At 41.4% G+C, this 23,990-nt stretch overlaps 1 protein-coding gene across 3 annotated transcripts in view; it reads left to right on the top strand.

Moving 5' to 3' along the window:
* The window catches only part of STARD13 (StAR related lipid transfer domain containing 13), a 194,737-nt gene that overhangs the window by 64,257 nt on the left and 106,490 nt on the right, over window positions 1–23,990 (top strand). Inside the window, exon 1 of one of the 3 annotated variants that reach the window (XM_053386030.1) lies at window positions 17,469–18,196. The exons of the other annotated variants lie outside the window; for them this stretch is intronic. Within the exon in view, the coding sequence (XP_053242005.1) occupies window positions 18,031–18,196 (166 nt within the window). The 5' untranslated portion in view covers window positions 17,469–18,030. Of the gene's footprint in view, window positions 1–17,468; window positions 18,197–23,990 lie in introns of those variants that run through there. 3 annotated transcript variants of the gene reach the window in all.

Genomic DNA, 23,990 nt, shown 5'->3' with positions numbered 1-23,990 from the left:
AGATCTTTCGATGAAGTGTCTCCACAACATTTACACCTCACATCAGGTCTTGGACTTCACTTAAGATTAAGTCCAGGGTTACTGCCCCCCTGGTCCATTTCACAACCAACTTTTCTAGAGCATAGTCATTTAGGACATCTAGAAAAGTTATCTCTTTGTCACCGTGACTGGAATATGCTTGTATCTCATATTTGTTTGAGAGTTATTGAACTCACTCGCTACTATAACACTTCTTCCTTTGGATGTTTCCTTGATTTCATTCTCTGGCTCAAGATCATCCTGTACAGTTTGCTCAGGTGGATGAGAGTATATGCCCAGTACTAAATTACTCTTGGGCCTGGATGAATCTTTTGGAATGTCTAGTTTACTGGACTCGTATTCTCTTCAATGTACAGAGCAACAGTACTGTACCTCCAGGAAATGCTTTCTACGATACGATAATCTTTATTGTCATTGTCCCATACAGAACAACAAAATTGAAAAACTACATCAGACATTCAGAAACCAACAAGCCTCCTATCCCAGCTATCCCAGCCTGGTTAGCCCCCTAAAAACTCTGATACCCCATAATTAAATACAATATACTCCCATAGAGACTACCTTACACTGCGTTTAAAACCAAAATCGCATTTGAATAGAAACTGTTTCTCAGACGGCTAGTCCTAGTCTTTATAACCCTGTACCCTGGACCATAAAGAAGGCTGATCGCCGAAGAATTGATGCTTTTGAATTCTGGTGCTGGAGGAGACCCTTGTGAGTCCCATGGACTGCAAGAAGATCAAACCTATCCATTCTTAAGGGGGAAAGTGCTCTCTGGAAGGACAGATCCTGAAGCTGAGGCTCCAATACTTTGAGAAGAGAAGACTCCCTGGAAAAGACCTGATGTTGGGAAAGATAGAGGGCACAAGGAGAAGGGGACAGCAGAGGACGAGATGGTTGGACAGTGTTCTCGAAGCTACCAGCATGAGTTTGAGCAAACTGCGGAGGCAGTGGAAGACAGGCGTGCCTGGCGTGCTCTGGTCCATGGGGTCACGAAGAGTCGGAGACTACTAAATGACTAAACAACAACAACCTTCTTCCAGAAGACAAAAGCTGAAAGAGATCATTTCCGGGGTGTGCACCATCCTGCACTATCTCTGCAACTTTCTTATGGCACCTGGATGCATAGATTTCCTGTCTTTCCTGTAAAGTTTGTATTCGAAGATAACTGTGTCCCACTGGTTATCCATTTCATCAGGTTTCCATTCTGCCCACTATATTTATGCTCTCTAAAAGCACTGCAGCTTGCCTATCTTGGCTCCGAGACTTTTAGCATATAAACAAAGTGTCTCTCTCCAAAGGCCATTGGCATGTGTATCTTACCCTACGGTGCTTTGGAGGGGTCTTCCATGTTCAGAAACCAAGAGACGTTAATAATTTTATCAGCAGAGTGCTTGCATCAGGAAAAACCTTTTGACAATGAGAGCTGTTCAACAGTGGAACTGTCTCCATTCGGGGGGACTCTCCTTCCTTAGAGGTTTTTAAGCAGAGGTTGAATGGTCATCTGTCATGCTTCAAGCAGAGGTTGAATGCTCATCTGAGATTCCTGCATTGCTGGGGGTTGGACTAGATAATACAATTCTATGATTTCAAGTAAATACAATCAAATTTAGAAAGCACCAATAAATAAGGATCGAAAAAGTCTAGCTAGGCTTTGAGAACCCATCTTGGGCACCAGCTACAGTTAAGAACAGAAGCTGTTTTCTCAATAAATCCTCATACTTTGGATTGGATGCTACTTTTAATTGATTGGAATGTGATTTTATCTATAATCAGACGCTCCCAAATTTTATTAGGCTGGTTTCTGATAAAGACAAAAACTGGCATTGAAAGCAGTGAAGCACTGGAACAAAACATGTATTATGAATTGCTGTGACATCAGTGCGCTAGGAAGTCAGTAGGGCTCTATTTGGTATGAGTGTGATTAGGTTACAAGAGATCTTCTGAATTCTACCCAGACCAGGTTTTTAAACCACCTAATCAGGAATGCGACTATCTTTGTGGAACAGACTCTTTTTTGTGTTCCAGCTCCCAAGATACTCTTGCTTGGGCAAAGGAACCTCCTGTGGTTATCCTGATCACGTTAGTTGCTTTTGAAATGGTGTTAACACTGTTGATATTTGCTATTCCTAGAGTACAGAGGTGGGGTGTTCAAAACAGTTTCTGATTGGTATGGCACGACATACAGTTGATTTCTACTGCTATGACAAGACTGTCAATGAATTGTGAGATAGCATTCTTCTAAATAGAATATTTAATGAATTAGAATAATAGTATTCGTAAAGGAGTTATAAGACCAATAGATTTCCATTGGCATTTCCAACTAGTGAGACGCTATTCCAATAGGAATGAATATAATATGTATACTATAATATAATTTATTATTTATACCCCGCCCATGTGGCTGGGTTTTCCCAGCCACTCTGGGCAGCTTCCAACAGAATTTTAAAATACAATAGTTTTATAACTCAACAGAAAAATCTTACATAGAGCTAATGTACAGGAAATCATTAATTTGCAAGAAATATAATCAGTAGAGTTTATATATACATTTAGTGCAATGCATTCATGACAAATTGACTGTGTTACATGTATTTGCTTTGATTTCAACTAATAGGAACACTATTATTTTGATATCTGTTTCATAACTAAGCTTTATCTGCCAATTCAGATAACCCAGTATTAATTAAACAATCTGCATATAAACTGAATATTTCACAGTAGAGACCATTTTTTAAAAAAGGATGTGGAAACTCTGTGTACCCAAAACATGCTATTTATCATCATGAACTTTGTGTATATCCCCTCCTACATACCACAGTCAATTACAGCCACATGTTTCCAAGAAGCAAAGCAAGGATATTATGATCTGTTTTCCTCTTAGTTGGCTGGGGAATTAGAAGGGCTACTAGTTCTGATTAACTTCAATGGTTATTTTAATGTGTGAAATCCTTGTCTCGGCAATGGAAAAAAAGAGACCCTCTTTGTCAAAGAGAAGTCTTCTGAAAGAGTCTCATTATATAATCTCTGGTACTTCTGGGAAGAAAAAGATTACTTATCATTAGTCCTTTCATGCGGACAGCCAGAGAATTTCTGTGGGAGGTTTGGTCCTATAAGAATTGTGGTGATCGCCAAAAGGTCAGTGATTAATAACATGCCATGGATACTTACATACATGACGTGACAAGCTCTTGCTAAAAGGAATTGTACCCACTTCCCATATCTACATTCCAGCAAAGATACTGAGAAACAGAGGAGGGTTCCAAGAAGTTAAGGAAGAGCCGAATGCATTAAAATGAGGAACAGTGTATGTGTGAACTGGGCAATGCAGAGTGACGGGTACTGTACCTTTAAAGCTCATTCTAAGCACCTTCTTCCCCTCAAAGAATTCTGGGCACTGTAGTTTATCCCTCATAGACTTACAATTCCCAGCGACCCCTTAACAGTACCCAGAATTCTTTGAGGAAGGAGGTGTGCTTCAAATGTGCTTTAAAGGTATAGTGTGTATGCAGGATGTGCCAGGACTCTGACAGGATGCTGGAGATGCCCTACCTCATTCCCAAAGCTGGGCAGGCTTTGGGAAGGTGGTAGGAGGACTCTTGGATCCACCAGAGTGTCGCACCTCCCTCCCTAAGCTGGACAGAAGTTTCCCAGGCTTTGAGAAGGAGGTACCAGGGTGTCATGTGAGACTAGCCTAGTCCCCCTAGTCCAGGCATAGGCAAACTTGGCCCTCCAGATGTTTTGAGACTACAGTTCCCATCATCCCTGACCACTGGTCCTGTTAGCTAGGGATGATGGGAATTGTAGTCCCAAAACATCTGGAGGGCCGAGTTTGCCTATGCCTGCCCTAGTCCAATGACAGCACACCACTGGTTCAAATTTCCACTCATCCATTAAGCTCATCGGGCGATCTTGGGCAAGTTACCAACCCCTTAGTGTAACTCTCAGTCAATCACAGGGTTATTGTGAAGATATGGAAAGAGGGAGTACAGTGGTACCTCGGGTTACAGATGCTTCAGGTTACAAATGCTTCAGGTTACAGACTCTGCTAACCCAGAAATAGTACCTCGGGTACTATTCATGATGAAACGGCGACGGTGCAGTGACAGCAGGAGGCCCCGTTAGCTAAAGTGGTACCTCAGGTTAAGAACAGTTTCAGGTTAAGAAAACTCCAGAACGAATTAAGTTCTTAACCCGAGGTACCACCGTACTGAGATTGTCACCTTGAGCCCATTGGAGGAAAGGTGAGATACAAATTTAATAACAAAAGAAAAGAAAAATGCCACTAGGAATTGATGGTTGACTTAAATTGCAAATCTAGATACATTAACTTGGAAGCCTTATTGATAGAAATGATTTCCAAGCAAGTGTGCTTGGGATCTCAGGTTATTATTATTTTTAGGAGCAAAAATGAAAACATATATAGAATTATTATCTCAGATATGCTTTCCTTGACATCTGGAAGCTAAATATAAGGTGGTGGGAATGTGTAGTAGTGCAAAAGGGATTGTGGTTGTCTGGTTTTGAACAATACTCATGATGTTTTTCATACCAAAATTTCTTACTAATTATATTGAATGTAGCATATGTTACTATATTTTCAGTCCAGGATACATATACACACTGTTCACATTTGTTCTCCTATCTCAAACATACTTTCCTTATTCAGAATAGTTATATTTGCTTGCATTTGACTTCTGAACTACAAAACAATTGCTCCTTACAACATGTCCTGGAGATGTTTACTTACCCAAAATAAGCAGCTCACACCTTTAGGTCTAATATTGGCACAGAAGAAACTGTCTTATTCAGACAGAGTATTTTTCCGTTTAGACCAGTATTGTCTACTCTGACTGGCAGAATCTTTCCAGCATCTCATACAGAGATCATTTCCATCATCTGCTATCTTAAAAACCAACCAACCTTGAAACAACAGGGATTGAATTTGGAACTTTTAAAATATTTATAGTATTTGCTATATCACTGAATTGTGACCCATGCCTCATGCGTTTCAGCCTCTTGCCCAAAGGTTTCAGTCTAAATACAGTGGTGTTGTGTTTGTGCTTAGCTTAACTACTTTTTTCTACTCATCTATACAGTATTTTACGTTTCCTATATTTAAAGCTATTGGAGATTTGGGTACAACTCAGCTTGCAAAAGAGTAGGGGTCTTGCATGAGTTAGATAGAGTTAAAGGTAAAGGTAAAGGGACCCCTGACCATTAGGTCCAGTCATGGCCGACTCTGGGGTTGCGGCGCTCATCTCGCTTTATTGGCAAAGGGAGCCGGCGTACACCTTCTGGGTCATGCGGCCAACATGACTAAGCCGCTTCTGGCGAACCAGAGCAGTGCACGGAAACGCCGTTTACCTTCCCGTCGGAGCGGTACCTATTTATCTACTTGCACTTTGATGTGTTTTTGAACTGCTAGGTTGGCAGGAGCAGGGACCGTCGCGGGGATTCGAACCGCCAACCTTCTGATCGGCAAGTCCTAGGCTCTGTGGTTTAACCCAGAGTTAGGGACCTCCAAATTCCCAGAGCATCCTTGTATCTTCAACTTTGTATCTTCAACCTCTATATTTTGTGTATGTTAGACTGATATTCTCAGTTCGCACTTTGTTTTACAACTATCCTCTTCGCTTATGTGGTGACAAGCAGATATTGCGTGTGTTTCCATGTTTAGGCAGGCTTAGCTCAGAAGCTGAACTATGGTTTCACAAGAAACATTGTCCACATGTTTGGGATTATAACAAGGCTCAGGGTTAACTATGGTTGAGTCTGCACTGTGCCTCAGAGCACTGTAAAGTATGGTGTGTAAATTAAATCTTTTTGCTAGATCTTCCATTGTTCTCCATGCATTTTTCCAACAGATTATCCATTCATGTTACCATCTTGTTCTTATGACTGGTGTACCACATAATTTCCTTGCAATCTGGATTGCTGTGAGGAATTCAGAGTATTGGGGAAGTTCAGTGAGCTATTGTGAGCTATTATAAAAAAAGATTTCTGCCATGCCACATAATTAAACCAATTCTAGAATTATATGATTTGGAGCAAGGCAAAAGCATCCTCTATTTTGGATATTGGGAAGGTCACAGCTGGGAATGTGCCAGTTAATAGATTCAAACAGATGGATGCTGACAGGTCTGCGAACTGTTCACAAACCTTCTTTAACAAACATCTTGCAGCCCTCACTTCCCAACAATGTTCTCTAATTCAAATTTGGAGCTGCCTATATCAAAATGCAAGATGTGAGGCTGCAACTTTAGAAAAAGGTGCCTTGGGTGATGGAGGGTGTCACTCAGACCAAAAGAAGAAATGCCCAGAAATGTCCATTAATCAGCCCTGCTTTGTACTGTCTATGTTGGTGTGTGTGAATGGCTACAGAGATGAGACTTCAGATGTAATGAACTGAGTCTTTTCAGCAGCTGTTTTCTCTCTTCTTTTCCCCCTCTGGCATTTAAAATAATCTCCGTCTGTAGAAATCCCTGCCCAAGTGACAGAGAGACAACATGTCCCCAGAACAGCTTCCTCTGTCTCTGCATGGGAGCAGAAACGGAACAAGAAAGTACAAGAAACAGAAGGTGTTAGGAAAGTTTTTGGGGGAAACATAAACCAGCAATGACAAGGAAATTGGTTTTTTGTGTGTGGCAGAATTCATGTCTTAAACCATCCTCTTATCTCCATCCTGCTGCCCATGCAGAAACAATAATAATACACACACAAAAAAACCTCTCATCCTCTTGTGGTCGGAGCTTTTTGCTCCTTTTGTCTGTATTGGGGTAGCCAAGGCAGTGCCCTTTGTATGTTCTGGACTCCTATAGCAGTAAAAGGTTTAGAATTTGGGCTGACTGCCAGCTCCGTGTACTGTATTTTTATATATTGCAAGTGGGAGATCTGAAGCGTGAGAAATGGAAAAAGTATTTATCAGTCATGTTTTTGTGTGTGTTTGCTTCTTACCTACCAGCCCATTATTTGTTTTCTTTTTTATTTCCACAATTATTTGTATACCGCTTAACTGCAGTTGCATTCCCTCAACCACTTACATGTAGAAAGTATGGAACCCACAAGAAGAGCATGATGGGGAGTTTGGTCTTGTAGCTGTTGACTGACAACTTTGAGGACCAGTAGATGACTCCTTATTTATAATTTTAGCTTTAGAGCCTTCTGTATGGAGCCTGAAAGCTTCGAGTTTCCCTTCTGATTGGCCTTTTCGGGGACAAAAAAGTGGGGAAACCCAATTTCGAATCAGACTCAGACAGCATGGCTAATAGTCAGAGATGATGGTGGTTGTAGTCCATCTGCATTTCAAGGGCTGCGGATTCCACATCCCTGGATTAGAGGATATACGAGGGGTAGGCAACCTAAGGCCCGGGGGCCGGATGCAGCCCAGTCACCTTCTCAATTTGGCCCACGGACTGTCCGGGAATCAGTGTGTTTTTACATGTGTAGAATGTGTGCTTTTATTTAAAATGCATCCCTGGGTTATTTGTGGGGCATGGGAATTTGTTCATTAAAGGTAAAGGGACCCCTGACCATTAGGTCCAGTCGTGACCGACTCTGGGGTTGCGGCGCTCATCTCGCTTTATTGGCCAAGGGAGCCGGCGTACAGCTTCCGGGTCATGTGGCCAGCATGACTAAGCCTCTTCTGGCGAACCAGAGCAGCGCACGGAAACGCCATTTACCTTCCCGCCGGAGCGGTACCTATTTATCTACTTGCACTTTGACGTGGGTTTCGAACCGCCGACCTTCTCATCGGCAAGTCCTAGGCTCTGTGGTTTAACCCACAGCGCCACCCGCGTCCCTAATTTGTTCAATACCCCCCCCCAAAAAAAATATAGTCCGGCCCACCACATGGTCTGAGGGATGGTGGAGCGGCCCACGGCTGAAAAAGGTTGCTGACCCCTGGATATACTGTCAAATGATCTAACTGGACTTTTTTTATTTTCTTTGGTTATACATTCAGATTCTCAGGTTCTATTCCTCCTCAAATTAGATAAACTTGGCATAGTAAAGGTTAGAAGGCGGAGAAAACTGATTTAAATAGAAAACAAATGAAATAATGGATCTGTGGTTGGTAAAGGGCTTAAGCAAAGCTCACTCTGGAACAACAACTTGGCTTTTATGCACGTACATGAAGTAAATATCTTCAGACGACAGAGTGCTGCTGCTGTAGGGGCAGAGCAAATGTTATCAAGCTAAGAAGTATGCAGTAATCCTTCTGTTGTAGTGTTTCATGGAAGCTAACAAATTCAGAGGGATTATTAAATGACTGGAACAAATTCCCGGCTAGGACAGATTTGAACATCTACATTTGGATTCTAGGTCACTGCAGTAAACTATAATGAAGAGATCCCACTCATAGCAGCTTCTTCTAAAGACTTAGACCCTTGGAGTAATGTTTTCCAGTGGCAGAAAGCCAGAGCAATACTTTCTTTTTTGTACAAAGAATACTTCAGTTGAATGTCCTAATATTATGTTCTTAGGATAAATCAGCCGGCAAATGAGCAAAACAAGAGAGTCATCTGACACAAAATAAACTTCCATCAATGCATGCTTTTCTGTTTTGGGAAAATGGAAATATTTAGTTTCTGTAAATGATACAAAGATGTTGCCTGTCAGATGTTCACATATTCAGTTTTTACCATTTACACTGTACACTTGATACAACACCATGTTTATTTTATCATGCAGATTAGTTCTCTGAACTATTTTTGTCATTAGCCATATGTACATAGCATTTTTTTTTTTAAAAAGGCAGATTATGGGAGGCTGTTTCTGTATCTTGAATAATCTTATGGGCCTGGATGCTTGCATGCTATATGTAAATTCTTACAGAATGAAACCAGGTCATAACTTTGCCTGTGGCAAATAGCAGTTGCCTTCTGAGGAGCAGATGAGTGGCAAACTGCAATTATATTGGCACCTTTCACCTGTCTGCCATCCTTTATCTTCTCATATACTGCTAAAGCATCTCAGAGACCCAGGTGCCTGTTCAGAGCTTTTGAAGCTGGCACTGTCAGTGTGGATTGTTCTGGGTTTAGTTTTGAAGCTGACCTTAGAGACTGATAGCATACATCTCTCAACTATGCAAAAATGAAGTGGCTTGGGCTTCTCAGTTTGCACTAAACTAAATCAGGTTCCTCATCTTATCTCAGACTTTGGATGGTCAACTTTGTAGTTACCCATCTTTCTGCAGGGGCAATGAGATTCCATTCACTGTGTTGATTCAATGAAATTTGGATTTTGAGGCAGTGTGCTTTGACTGAATCTCTGTGATGTGTATATTTGGTTCACGTGGAAATGTTGGCTGTTTTCTACCCACACAGTTTCAGCTTTTGAGCATCATTTTGTGGCTTCACCTCTCCCCCTCCCGCCTCTTTCTTTTCGGCTTTCTGGTGTTTTCCATTTGTGCCTCCCCATCTTTTTTCTCCTGCTCATTTGCTCATCCACTTACCCTGCCCTTAATCTTGTGACCCCTTAAGAACCTAAAGTGAAACATCTGTTTGGCTAGAAACAGTAACTGGCAGCAACCCCCTATTGCTGCATCACTTCAAATATGACATCTTCAACTATCAGCAGTCAAGTCAATGCCAAGAGGCGTTCAGTTCTCATTATTACTTTATCACATAAAAATCAATCAGTGGGTAACCGTAGGAAGTCCAGAAGTGGTCTATGTCTTTCTCCCCCACCGTTATAATAGTGTGGGGTTTGTTACATTTGAACCCTCTGGTGAAAATAATGACTGTCGCATCTCCTCCTGCAACATGATTTGCAGAACATTTTTGCTGGCAAAATAGCTTGTATCCTTGATATGAATGGGATGGTCGTTCTATAATGCACTGTTATTTAGTCTTGTTATAAAAACTGAAATAAAAACATTTATTTAAAAACATCTGTTACATCCCTGTTGGACTATGGTGCTTCTTCACACACAGAATCTGGAAATGTTATCTTCAGCCTCTGTTTCTCACAATTGCTATGAATGGGATTCTTGGAACCATGTGGGTAATTAACCACCAGGATAATAGTGGCTTGTTTGGGGTAGGGTTGGCTGATGACATAATATTCATTATAAATGCATCTTTGAAGGAAGGACTGCTCCTGGTCTCTTTTAGGCATGTTGCAGTGAAGAAATCTACATAAAATGGCTATGGAGTAGCAAGAACTATAGCTACCTGAATTTTTTACTGCCGGGTGAAATCTATGAATCACAGTAGTTTTGTGGAGAGGATGGTGCCTAGAAATTTCATGTAACTTTTTGTGTATCATACCTACAATACCTTGCAGTGACTGTATCCTGTGCTCACGTAGAAATACATCTTATTGAACTTAATGGAACTAGTAGGATATGTGTAGGATTGTTGAACCAAGTGGGACTTAATTCTGAGTAATCATGCACATGATTGCTGTGCAATTTAATTGTATGGCCTTATTAGAAGGTCAATGTTTACACAAACATTATACTCTCTCTCTCCCCCCCCCCACACACACACAGTTGAGAGAGAGAGAAGAATATTACTTGCTTGGATATAATGTTGATCTTCAGGCTGTGTGATAGGAAGCCATTGTCACTGCTGTCATTCCTTCTCCCTGAGCCTATACTATAAACAGCACTTCTTTGTGCCAAACTGACATGTCAGCATAAGGTCCATTAATGCTTTTAATATCAAAAGAAATATTTTATAGCATCGTTATCCCCTTAAACCTACAGTTCTTAAAATGCAGGCAGATAATCCCCCTGATGTTCAAAATGGAGGGGGGAAGCGGATACATCATTCTGCTGAGCTGAGGATTGTGTGTGGGTGTCTTTGAGCTTTACTTTTACATGTAAAAATCCGCTTGCACAGGAGTATTCTTTTTTACAAGAAATTGTCAGACAGTTTACATACAGCAGCTGTCTCGCCTCTAAAACACATCAGTATCTCTCTGGATTTCAAAGTTTGGGTTTTTTTTAAAGGAGTTTGATCGTGCTGTTTCTTTCCACCTCTTTCTTGGATTGAAATCCTTTATAAAGCCTCTCGCTCACCATTAAAATCCGGGTCTGGGGGGGAAAGGAAGAAACATCTTTATTTCGTTGTGAAAAATAGAAAGCTCCGTTCCTTTTGTAGCTTTTCCTGCTGTTCTTTTCCCAAGGGATACCTAGAATAATAAAATCATACAATTTTAGAGTTGGACCAGGAACTTGGGAGATCCTGTAGGCCAACTAAGTGCAGGAATATTGCAGAAATTCAGCAGCCATAACAGATTGTTATCCAGCCTCTGCTTATATCCCTCCAGTGAAGGAGGTAGACCACCGCTTCCTGATGCCATAGAGCTGGTGCACCACAGTGTTGGGGAACCTTTGGCCCTCCAGATGTTGCTGAACTACAACTCCCATCATCCCTGGTCACTGGCCATGCTTGCTGGGGTTTATATATTCTCTGCTTCTTCCTCCTGTAACAAACTCTTATATATGCTCTTGGGTGCAGCTAAGAAATATTCCTTAGTCCTTCTGTCTTGTACTACTTTCCACTGGAGCCGCCATCCTGCTCACATGCCGGTCTCCATTTGTATACTGCTTGTACCACTCTGTTCTTTTGTAATGCCTTGCAGACCTAGTATGGCTACTTCACACTTCCCCAGTTTTGGGAGACTTCCAGCATTCACCACTCACAGAAGTCTGACTTCAACGTTCTTCTTGAACAATGCCATTGCACTAAACTGCATTAGCGTTACTTCACCAGACAATTTTGTGAGCACCAGCCTAAACATGGAGTCGAAATTCCTTTAGAGTTTTATTGTAACAAGATGCTTTAATGTTGTGGGTTGTAATTTACTTCATGGGGGAGGTTAGAACAAGCCATCTGAGTTGCCACCTTCCATCACAGGAGTTTGTTGTGGCTTCTTTAGAAGAGCTATTGCACTTCACACCCTATGAATGAACATCGTAAAGAGAAACACTGACGCAATAAAGTCTGAAATGATTCAGTCTGTGGTCCACTCCCAAAGTTAGGAACCGAACAGAGGTCTGTCAGCTATCACCAGACTCAGGAGCCTTCTTAAATGTGCACAGTAAATAGATGAGAAGTAATTTTAGCATTTCATTGAAGCCTTTGATGCTATCAGTGTTTTAAGCAGAAGTCCAACTACATAAAACTGTGAATACGCTCTGAGGCATTAATTAACTCTGTAATATAATCATGACAACTAATGTAGCATCTTCCATGCAATAGATATGTAGCCTAAGGTGCTTTGTAGAAATAGGTAGATTCCAGTAAATTTAAAAAAAACCACTTCTGTAATGAGTTGGTATTTGCAAGGTGTAACGTGCATCAAACAATTACTGCCTTTTCTGTCTAGTCATATTGTTTTGGTACTAATGTCTTATAAATAATAATACAATGATTGCTCGATCCTGCTGCTAGTTTTATAGCATGGGACATATTAGTACAATGTGTGAAATGTTTTGATATAACTGGCACATTTGAAGAAAAGTCATCTAACCGTTTACACTTCCATATGAACACTAATTTGGGTTGTCCTATACCCACTTATCTAGGAGTATTATTATATTTCTATCTTGCCTCTTCTCCAAGAAGCTCAGGATAGCATGCATGATTTTCTCTGCTTCCCATTTTATCCTTGTGAGGTAGGTTAAGCTGAGGGAAAAGTGACCATCTGGCCCATGATCACCAAGTCAGTTTCAGAGTTGAGTGGGTCTCTCAGGTTCTAGTCCAACATTAACCAGTGCCACACACTGGCTTATTGCTCACTAGGACTTACATCTGAGTTAACATGTGTACTCTGGTGCTATGAGATGCTTCCCTGAGCAATAATGGCCTTTATGTATTCAGAAACAGTTGCACGCCTCTCTGCTAAACCACACACAACATTTGATGCATGCATACAAGTGCCTAAATCTCATAGGGAGGAAGCATAGTGTCAACTTTTCCCTTTTCTTGTGAGGAATCTTATTTGGAATAAGGGAATTTCCCTTTTAAAAAGGGAAATGTTGACAGCTATGGGAGGAAGTGAACACCATGCTAAGATGAATGTTCCATTAGCACCAACATTTCAGCTTGCCAGATGGAACGATCCCCCTCTCCCGTGCCTATATGCTGTTCTGGGGATTCTCCCCATCCCTAAGCCAATTTAGGGGGCACATGGGGAAGAGCGGGGGAAGCCCTATTGCACAAGCAGAAGTCCTTGTTCAGGGTTTCTGTTCTCGGGATTCGTTAGGTGAATCCCATCCATACTATTTCCATCTCATAAGTGGTCATGGGGAGATCATGTGAATCAAGTTTTTGGTTCCACTTGGTTTTCATAAAACCATAGGGCAGAAAGGCAACTGGAGATCATTCTAATCTAATGTGGCGGCCCTTTTGTATCAAATAAGCGCCTCGTTTTTTCTTTTTATGGTAAACTCCCTTTGAAACTATAAACATAGTGAGTAAAATTATTAAAGTAAGCAATGACTTTGCCCCAACCCTGTGTCCCGCATTAACCCCAAGATTGCAAGAAAAGAGCTGTGCCATGACAGCATCCTATTCCAAAGAAACCTTGTCTTGGTGCCTCTCAAGATAACTTAGCATCCTCCATCCCAGTTTTCCACTGGTGCCACGGACTTGAACCACCACTAGAGGGACAGAGCTGTTCTGATACCTGCTAAACAGAAGGGGCTGTTCTTAGCCTGGTCTTCTCTCTAGAGCAGGCATGTCCAACTCCCAAGAGACTGTGATCTACTCCTAGTATAAAAAAACTGGCAGTGATCTACCCACTGTCATTGGAGGGAGGAGGAGCGTGCGTTGGGTGGGTGAATTGCCCAGAGTTGTTGAGCTTTTTGGGGGGAGGATTGCACAGAGTAACTTTTTGTACATGGTAAGGATACCAGGATCAGCCAGGGATCTACCAGTAGATCGCGATCTACTGATTGGACATCCCTGCTCTAGAGAGCGTGGGAACTTTCACCAAGTAGTGGAGTAGGGCAGCATAGGATTACACTGCTATTTAGAATAAAACCTACTTAAAATCAGTGATAATTAATATGTTCAGAACTTGGCGGCACTTCCATTTTCAGGAAATAAACATTTTCATTGTTTGTTGGAAATATTTCTAGCCTGTGTTTTACAAATGCCCTTTCCATTGCCAAAAAGGAGGTTGGTGAAGGTTCTGCCTCTCAGTTCCCTTCTTCTACTCTTAGTGCATCCTTTGGTTTCTGGAAGGAGAGCAGGGATGCTGTTCCCAAGCCTTAAAATCTTGATTTAAGTAGTTCTGTGAACCTAGGAGGAACATCCTTCTTAAGTAGTGGGCGAACATATCAGACGACACAGCGATTCTTCCAAAGCAGCTCTTTATTTGTAAGCTGGAACAGAACTGAAATGAGGAGCTCAGTCAGCCTGCTTATATAGAGCTCCAGAACAATCGTAACTGTTGCAACTTTCTAAAACTATCCAATCACTGAACGTCACTTTCGATCCTTCATTTGCATACAAACTATCCAATCACTGAACGTCACTTTCGATCTTTTATTTGCATAACTATAGATATCCCCCTGCTGGCCCAGGGTGAGAACTTCAGTACATAACAATCCTGGTACTGGCAATAAGTACTAGTGTCACTCAGTATCCAAATCACAGCACAGCTGCTTGACAGCTTCGTGAAACAAACACCATCCTTCTTCGCCTGTCATGAAGAAGCTAAACGTAAGATGTAAATGTTAAAGTTTCAACTCTATATTCATTTCAAATATTATTATTATTGATTATTATAGAATATAATAATTTCAATAAATTCATCAATTTATTGGTCTAGAACTGGGTAGTCCAACATGTGGCCCAAGAGCCGCATGTGGCCCTCAAGAGGTTTTTTGTGTGGCCCTTGGCAACATTTGATGCACCCTTGTAGCCCTCCTGCTGCCTTCCCACGGCCAGGAAAGTGGGGCACTGGGCTTTGGGAAGGAGGCATGAGGGCTCTGACAGGGTCCTAGAGTCCTCCAGAGTACTTTCCCAGCTTTGGGAAGAAAGTGGGACAGCACTATGGTGTTCTTCTCTCTGCTCCTCCCAGAGGTCATTATTCTGAAGCTCTACGGCTCTGTGGCGAATTTATATCCTATAAGTGGGTTCCATGTAGTCTTTAGGTGGAGAAGGGTTGCAGCTCAGCAGTAGATTATCTGCTTTGCATCCAGGAGGTCCCTGTCTCAATCCCTGTGAGTGCTCCTGCTGCAAGGCCCATTTCCACCTGTCCTAGAGGGTGAGGCCCAGACTCACCCTGAACAGCCAAAAGAGGCTCCTGGATGGCCAGAGGGACATTGCTGGAACAACTCTTGGGTTGGGGCAACAGGCTAAAATGTTTTAAAATGTTTTAAATGGTTTTAATTTTGGTTCCTCTGCTTTGTTTTTGTTGGGTTGGGGTTGGCGGTTATTTTAATTTGGTTGTAACTGCAAAATGATGATGATGATCATGATCATATAAAAAAATAAAAAATTGTCCAGTAGCACCTTAGAGACAAACTAAGTTTGTTCTTGGTATACGCTTTCGTGTGCATGCACACTTCTTGTATCTGAATAAGTGTGCATGCACTGTTGGCTTTTTGCAGATTAGTTGGGCAGCAGAAGGCGTGCTGGGGAAACCACACATTCAAGAAACGCAAAAGTAACTTTTGCTTGGTTTAATAACAAATAACAAAAACAAAAACTCCTTTTACATTAAATTACATTATATCAATAAGTGTGACCCATCCACCAGGCTACTGAGAGAGCTACAGGCTGCTCTTTATATACTATACCCAACAGCTTAATTAACATAACTTAACAGCACCTGCTATACTGCTTCACAGCTGTAAAACTAGGTCATGTTATTTGCTCTGGCCCTTAAAGACATACACATCTTGGGAAACAATAATTAAACCTAAACTTTAAAGAAACCATTCAACGTGCGCATGAAAGCTTATACCAAGAACAAACTTAGTTGGTCTCTAAGGTGTTACTGGACAAATATATATATATATTGACTGCGTCAGACCAACACGGCTACCTACCTGAATGATGATTATTAGTTTCTGTTGATTTATTGGTTTATTTATAGTCTATATAATATGTTGTATTTTTTAAATGTTTGATGTTTTATTATGCTTTCATTTATGCTTTAAGCCACCCAGAGTGGCTGGGGAAACCCAGCCAGATGGGTGGAATATAAATAATAAAATTATCATGATCATCATTATTATTATTGGGGCTGGGAGACAAGCCTGTCAGAAATCCTAAAGAGAAGCTGCTAGTCAGTATAGACAGTGCTGAGCTAAATGAACCAATGGCCTGGCTGAGTATAAGGCAGTTTCCTGTTTTCCTGTGTGTATATATTTTGCTTTTTTAAGAATAGCCACACTGAAAATTTCTCATACAAATGAAAACATTAATAATAATAATAATAATAATAATAATAATAATAATAATAATAATTAATAATAATAATAATATCTTTATTGTCATTGCCCCCTCTCGGGGACAACGAAATTACTTGACTGCTCCATAAAAACACTAATTAAACAACATCAGAGTCCTCTGCAGAATAAAGTAAACATTGTGTTTTACAAAACTAAATGGATGATTGCTTAGTCCAGTGGGCTTCGACTGGTGACCTGAGACCCAGGCTGGAGTCTCAGCCTGATTTAGCAACACTACCACCATATAAATATATGATTTTTAAAAATTAAGAAATGGCTCCTCAAATGCATGTTAGGTTAAAGGGTGCTATATCAGGCTGTCAGTATTTTGTGGGAGGGCGCACACAATGGGAAATTTAGGTTTGCAAAATTAAAGTGGATCAAATGCTTTGCACCTTAGTGCACCAAAACCTCCTTTAAAAAGATGCACCCTTTTGTGATTAGGAAAGCGATGGGGAAAATGCACTGAGAAGTATGAAATGAAGAAATTGTTAATGGGAAAATGCAAGCAAATCAGAACGATTAAAGCTGGCTCCATGTTAGTGTTCTGCAAGGATATCAGGATAAATGCTCACTCAATAAATAGATCTTCCTGGCTTAGCATGAAAAGACAGTGGACAAACTCAAAACTGGCGACATGAGTACGCATTGTTGGGATGCTAGATAACTCTTTACAGTGGGTCCATTTCAGTACTGAAAATATTTTTTTTAAAAAAGGATTCAAATGTGCAAAGGCTTCCTGGACTATTTAGATTCAATTGGACGACAAGACCAAATTCTTGAGGGCTTTTGTACTCATAGTAACCAGAAGCATCTTTCTTATAAGACAAAGCCCCGCATGAGTCACTGCAGGAGTGATTCGGGGTGGAGGGAGAATCACTCTCACCCTTTGTTAGAGAAGAGCAGTGATATGAATCTGTCCTTTGTTAGAATGCTTTAAAAGCTTAAAGGGATTGTTCAGCTTCACTTTTTCTCCCCCTGCCACTTGTGCCGCTAAAGAGTTTCCTTTACTCTGCTTCTCGATAGTTTTAAGAAAAAGTTCCAGAACTCTGTATCCCACAGTTTAAAACAAACTCCGGTGCGAAGGAAGGAAGTTCTCGTATCCTCAGTAGAGAGAAGAGGGCATCTTAGACCTGAGTCTGTGAGGCAGAGAAAAAAATCGGGGCTCCTGCGCGCTTCAGATGGTTGCAACGTGAAATCTCTCCCTCTTTCTCTCTCCTTTCTTTAAACTTTCCTGTCATGGCTCATCGTTGCTTAGTCAGCTCCAAGGCTCTTCGCTTCCAGCGTTTATGTGGGGCTGCAACTGCTTGAATAGCCTTCACTTTCCTCTGCGAGGCACGCTGTGTACTTTCACATTCTTTTCTCTGACTGATTGGCCCTTTCCGATCATGTGAGGGAAGCTGGAATCCTGAATTGTAGCTTTTGGCACTCCTCCTTTCTTTCTCTCTTTCTCTCTCTTTTTAAAAAACGCTTGTGCTTTCCAACTTTTTGCCTCTCTTCTCTCAGTGCTCCGGTTTAGATCTGGGATTTAAGAGTTGTTGTTTTTCCTTTTGAAAAACGTGAAGGCAGAGATGTTGAGGCAGGTGCCCAGCACTTCAGGCTGCTACTGTGTGAATGCCGTGTCAACAGAAGGCCAAGAGATGTGCTTGCGTTTTGATCAGGCTGCAAGACGCTCTTCTCCGTACAGGATAAGTAGGATCCTAGCGCGCCATCAGCTCCTGACTAAAATTCAACAAGGTGAGTCACTTGGGCTGCCTTAGGCTCTTAACTATAACTCCTTGCTGAAAGAATGGCTTCCGGTCAGTTTTCTTTACCTTAAAGTCGTTTGGTCAATAGCTCTGATTGTGCTGTTTACGTAGCATTACTACTGACGTTTAAAAAAGCAAAGAAATAAATAACCCGAATGACAGCATTTAGCTGCAGTGTAGTTATCCATTTGCAAACATGCAAGTAGTGTGAAAAAGGACTTAGCTGCTCAGCCACTTAATCATAAACTTCCACATTCCATACATGCTCCATTCACCTTCTTTGCTGCTTGGACCAGGTTGTTCCATGTAGGATTCTGCTAGATCTCAATCGATACAATATACTGATCGTACTATAAATTTGCTATCTGCTATTAAACATTATTTAAGTGCTCTTGTGCTGTAAGTACTTTCGGAGAGACATAAGCCATGTATGACCAACTGTTTCCCATAAGGCTATGGAGTAACCGCTGGTGTTTGTCTTTAAAATTTATGTTCATTGAATTTTTTATTTATGCCCACCCCACTTCTATAATGTAGAGTGAGTAACAGAAATAGATAGGTCCTTGTCCTCAAAGGGCTCACAAGCAGATCACGTACGATATTCATTTTGAGAAAGTTTATAGGCCTATGCAAGCAGTCTCCTTGGGCATATCCGTTTCTTCCTCCTCCCTGTGTAAAATATGAGTGCTGAATAGATGCAGGATCACTCTCCCCAATGTATAGTTTTGGTTCATCTGTTTGTGCTTTTAATTGAAGTGATGCTTAGAGCCTTTCACACAGAAAGATGATACGCAACTGTGTGTATGAATCCGTCAAAAAGTTATATACAAGAGCAACAGAGAATACTACCAAGTGCCATGGACTTCCAACTTATATTTAGGAAACTGGGAAAAACAATGTTCCTTAAGGGAACGGTGGCTCATTTCAGTTCACTCATAGCATCTGCATTGCACCGAGGGAGCCAGCTGAATAGCAATATCAGACTTCCGGTCATGAGAATATATAGTGCCAGAGTTTCATATGTGGATTTCTGCTTTCCTAGATAAGTACTTTCACCACTTATATCTGCTGCATATTTACTTGGAAGTAAGTACCACTGAGTTCACTGGTGTTTACTCCCATATCCAGGATCACAGGGCTGCTGGCTTAAATTATTATCTCTGCTTGGTTACTGTTGAGCTTTGGTTAAAGGATATGTTGATGGAAATCCTATCACATTTATAAAGGAACAATGCATATTTCAGCAACAAGCATTTGATGAATGAGATTATTCCCTTGGCAATTAGGCAAACTCTGTTGTTTGCAATATGGTTTCAGGAACCGGTGATGTTTGGAGGATACTGGTCCTAGCCGCGGCTTCGATTTCAGGAAGGATATTATGTCATGCCGTATTACCTTGTGCACAATCTTGATGGAAAGAAAAAGAGCAAAATTTTCCCTTTGGGTTTGTTTAAAACAAAAAGCACACAGTATTTAATTAAATACACATTTCCAGGTGATGATGTGTACTGGGGAAAAAAGATTTGTAAAACTTCAGGGAATATACAAGGCCTATGCCCTAGAATTCTTTTTAAGCATCTTCCTATAATTTTGGGAGCTGTGTTTATGAATGCCCAGAATGAAATGCTGAAAAAGCAGAGCTTCGTTCCTAACCTTCAAAAATCTGTTGGGCGGTTTCCAGAGAAATAGTTCCGTTAGTGCAAGTATTTCTTATTGCACATTCCTCCCCTCTCCCTGTGCTCCCTCTAAATCTGTTCTGGGGTTGCTACAGTGTGGGCTTTCTTATATGCGCAGCAGTGTCAGCCTCTGACACCCTTGCCTAAACATTCCCTTTGAGATTGTTAGAGGGACTCCGTTGTAATTTTCAGCCTAAATAATCACACAAAATCTTTTCTAGCATGTGTGCCTCAAGCCTATATTTCCTCTGGGCTTCTGCTGCTCTTACCTGCTTCTATGTAAAGTAGATGGTTTGATAGTTGTGAAGATACAAGAGGGTATATCACAATGCATGCACAAGAATTGGTGGCTGTCAGCTTTCACTGGTGTATCTATGGCGTTTTGAATATACCCATCTCAAAATTGGCATTGTTCCCATTTACCATGTTGATATTTGCCTAATTTCAGACATTCACCTTAACAGATACACAAGACATGAGGTACTGCCATATATATGGGTTTCCCAGCCCAGTAATGTACCCTGACTATTCAGTGCTCTCCAGGGCTTCAGCAGAAATATTTCCCAATCTTGTTTCTTGAGAACTTGGATTGGATATAGCTGAAATTGCATTTATGGCCCTTATGCATGGCAAGTTGTTGCCGCAATAAGAGGAAAGGGACTGTCTGCACTTTTTATGTTTAATACCTTTAATGATGGTGGTTATTGGGGCGGGGAGAACTGTAACTGTTTATTCCTGTATTCAAAATTAAAAAGAGAAATGAACTTATAGAAGAGCATGAAAGGAAAGCTCCTTATCCCACCATCACCTTTCATCCACCTGCACTGCTTGAAATGTTTTTTTGAAGGGTTAGGGGGCTGCTGGGCAAAGAAGAGGGAAGTAAATGTTTTCTTCCATTAAATTCTTTAAGGCAACATAACTTAGGATCCTAAGTGGAAATTTGAGGTGCTTCTTCTATCCCCCAGCAGTATGCTACATTGCTCAGGAAGCTATTGACCAGGCATAGGCAAACTTGGCCCTCCAGATGTTTTGGGACTACAACCTCCATCATCCCTGACCACTGGTCCTGTTAGCTAGGGATGATGGGAGTTGTAGTCCCAAAACATCTAGAGGGCCAAGTTTGCCTATGCCTGCTATTGACCTTTTTTCCAATGGGGTGCAAGAAGCTGCAGAGTGGTAGAGGTGGCATGAAACTCCCCCCCCCCATAAGCTTCCACAATTTTCATTTATGTTAGCATCCAAGGATATCTTAAGATAGTGCTGAATGTCAAGTAATGTTGAGGTTCAAGCACACTGTCGTCACAAGACGCCACTTGCCTCTTGCTAAAGCTCTTTGCAGCACTATGCTGACCCTTTTAATTATTTGTGTAGTTGTGACATTTATCTAACCCGTTTCCTAAGGTCAAAGCAGTTTACATAAAAAATAAAACAGGATTTCAAAATTACATAAAAACCCAAAGCAGAATGGCTTGTATCCAAAGCGATAACTGCAAGAGTGGAAAGACACTTTTGCCTGCGTACGGTAGCCTCACCAAATTCTTCAGATTTCCTCATTCCTCTGTGTCCCCCTTGTGCTACCCCATTTTGCAGAAGCAGCTATTGAGAAAAACATTACACTCAGGGGAGGAGCCAGGAAGCCTCCATTGCATGTCTGGGGTGTCACTCAGTCTCTACAGCCAACCCACCAATCAACAGCACTTCATTTTCAGAGAAGCTCCACAGAACATTCCACAGCCTACCAAGAAAAACTATAGCTCATGGCCAACATACTAATCTTGACTTCCAAAGTTCTTTGGGGAACAGCTTAGTTTTGTACCCTCTGGAATGTCATTGGGGAGAGGGAGACAGTTTTTGGCGTCCTTCGAGAAGGTCATTCCAGAGCCGCAGGGCAATTGCATTGAAAGTAAATTTTATCCAGCAGTTCTTACAAACTTAACATAGCAATGCAAAAGGAGTATTTTATCATGAAACTCTTGACGTAAAGAGGAAGTCACAGTGTATTTGCTGTGGCTTTAATTCAGCAAAGCACTAAGCATGTTCTTTAATTCAAGGGTTCTCATATTTTGAAATAGCAAACCTCCCCAAGTTAAGTCAACAGTTTTTCAAGCAACTCTTAATCTATCTAAGTTAAAAGAAAGACATACAATTGCTGGGCTGTTCTAGGCTTTGGGAGCTAGTAGATCAGAGAAAAAAGTGAGGTTATGACTGAGCTATCTAAGCCCATGATCTGCTTTCACATTCTTACGAGAGGCACCCCATAAAAGCAAAGATCTCTGGAATGAGTTTTCTCCACTGAACTTCTGCTTGGTTCTATCTGTGTGTTTGAGAGACTGATTCATTATTTTGACATATTTGGCATAAACATAAGAGGCTGCCATATTGGTCCTGAAGAACAGAATACTTATGGTAGAACTACGTATTATATCACATAAGACTGACACCCAAATGGAATTCCTGGGTCAAATGTGTTCGCCTTCCCCCACTTGATGTAATATCTCTCATCCTTTCTCAAAACACCAGCATGCTCACCATTTACCAATCCCTTATCCTAGAAGCAGTTGACAATTTAGTGAAGGTGTGCAAGTTTTGGCCGGGCGGAGAAATCAGTGTGGGGAATGCTGTTCAGGCAGCAGCCCCCAGGCATTGTGTAATGTATAGTTCAACCTTTAGCTGAGACACAGCCACTAGCACTTGGGAGAATAGCTGTTTCTAGTTAATGCAAATTAACTTTAACCAGTGGTTCCCGGATACACCTTGTTTGAAAAATTGCTGATGGTCTTAGCAGACTTAATGATTTTCATGTCTGTTGTGGCAATTGTAATGTGCTGTGCTAGATACTCTATATTTTTAGTTGTATTTTCATTGCTTCTTTTATTTCTTACGTGTTGAATTTTACGTGAGAAAAAACAGTATCGGAAACAAGATTAGCAAATAAAAGATAACACAATATGAATATTTAATGCAGTGGATGTGGCTGTTGTGTCCATCCTGTTCAACTTTTGCATGGACCACCAGGATCAGAGAATGATGGAGAAACTGCTGATTCTTCTCTTCTTCACAGGCACACTGTAAGGTAAAGGTAAAGGAACCCCTGACCATTAGGTCCAGTCGTAGCCGACTCTGGGGTTGCGGCGCTCTTCTCGCTTTATTGGGCGAGGGAGCCGGCGTACAGCTTCCGGGTCATGTGGCCAGCACGACTAAGCCGCTTCTGGCGAACCAGAGCAGCGCACGGAAATGCTGTTTACCTTCCCGCCGGAGCGGTGCCTATTTATCTACTTGCACCTGAATAAAGCTTGCAGACCACTGGTGGCCCACAGATTAGAGTTTGGGAAGCCCTGCCTTAGACATTTATTGGGAAGTGAAAAGGGAAGTTAGTTTGTGGAACTCTGATGTTGCAAAGTATTTCTGAGTTCACATCTGATTATTCATAAGATTTATTTTTTATAAAGTTTGGAAAAATAATCACAAAGTTAGCAAATTCACAGTTAAAATGAGGAAACATTATTCACATGTCCTGGCCTGAAGAAAAAGAGGAAGAAGCAAATACAGATAGATTTTAATGTTTTCTGTCTTTTGGTCACACAGCCCTTCCCAGTACGGTTTGTCTTCTTGATCCGAAGGGGTCATTCGCCCACCAGTGTGTAAAAATGGAGTCAGCTTTGGCAGCTCGGGGAATCCCGTAGCTATCAATATCTTGTTTCGTGTGTCTCTCTCCAAAGCTAAAGATTCCAGCATCATGTGCTAGCTTGGGATCTGGTCTCTGGGCACAAGGAAAAGTTGCAGCCATAGAATGAGTCCCATCTAGGAAGAGGCAGCAACGTGCCAGTTGCAGCAGCTGCTATAGGGCAAAGGTACAGAAGAGGTTGTCTTGGCAAAGCCCATAAGGACTTTATCAAGGGATAGAGGGAATTGCCTCTGCCCTGGGAACTCCTTATCAGGTATGGCGCTGGGGTGTTCCCTCCCTGGCCCCCTCCCAGTCATTCCACTAGTACACACTTAGCTAGTTAACATACATTTTTTCATAATATGGGTAATTTGACTTTTAGCATTTAGCATTAAGCAATGAACAGACGAAGTGAAATAAAATCCCAGGCTAAAAATTTCATA

This window comes from Podarcis raffonei, chromosome 4, assembly GCF_027172205.1.
Source record: "Podarcis raffonei isolate rPodRaf1 chromosome 4, rPodRaf1.pri, whole genome shotgun sequence".
Lineage (NCBI taxonomy): Eukaryota > Metazoa > Chordata > Lepidosauria > Squamata > Lacertidae > Podarcis > Podarcis raffonei.
Note: the sequence above shows the minus strand (reverse complement) of the source record. Positions and strands in the feature narration are given on the sequence as shown.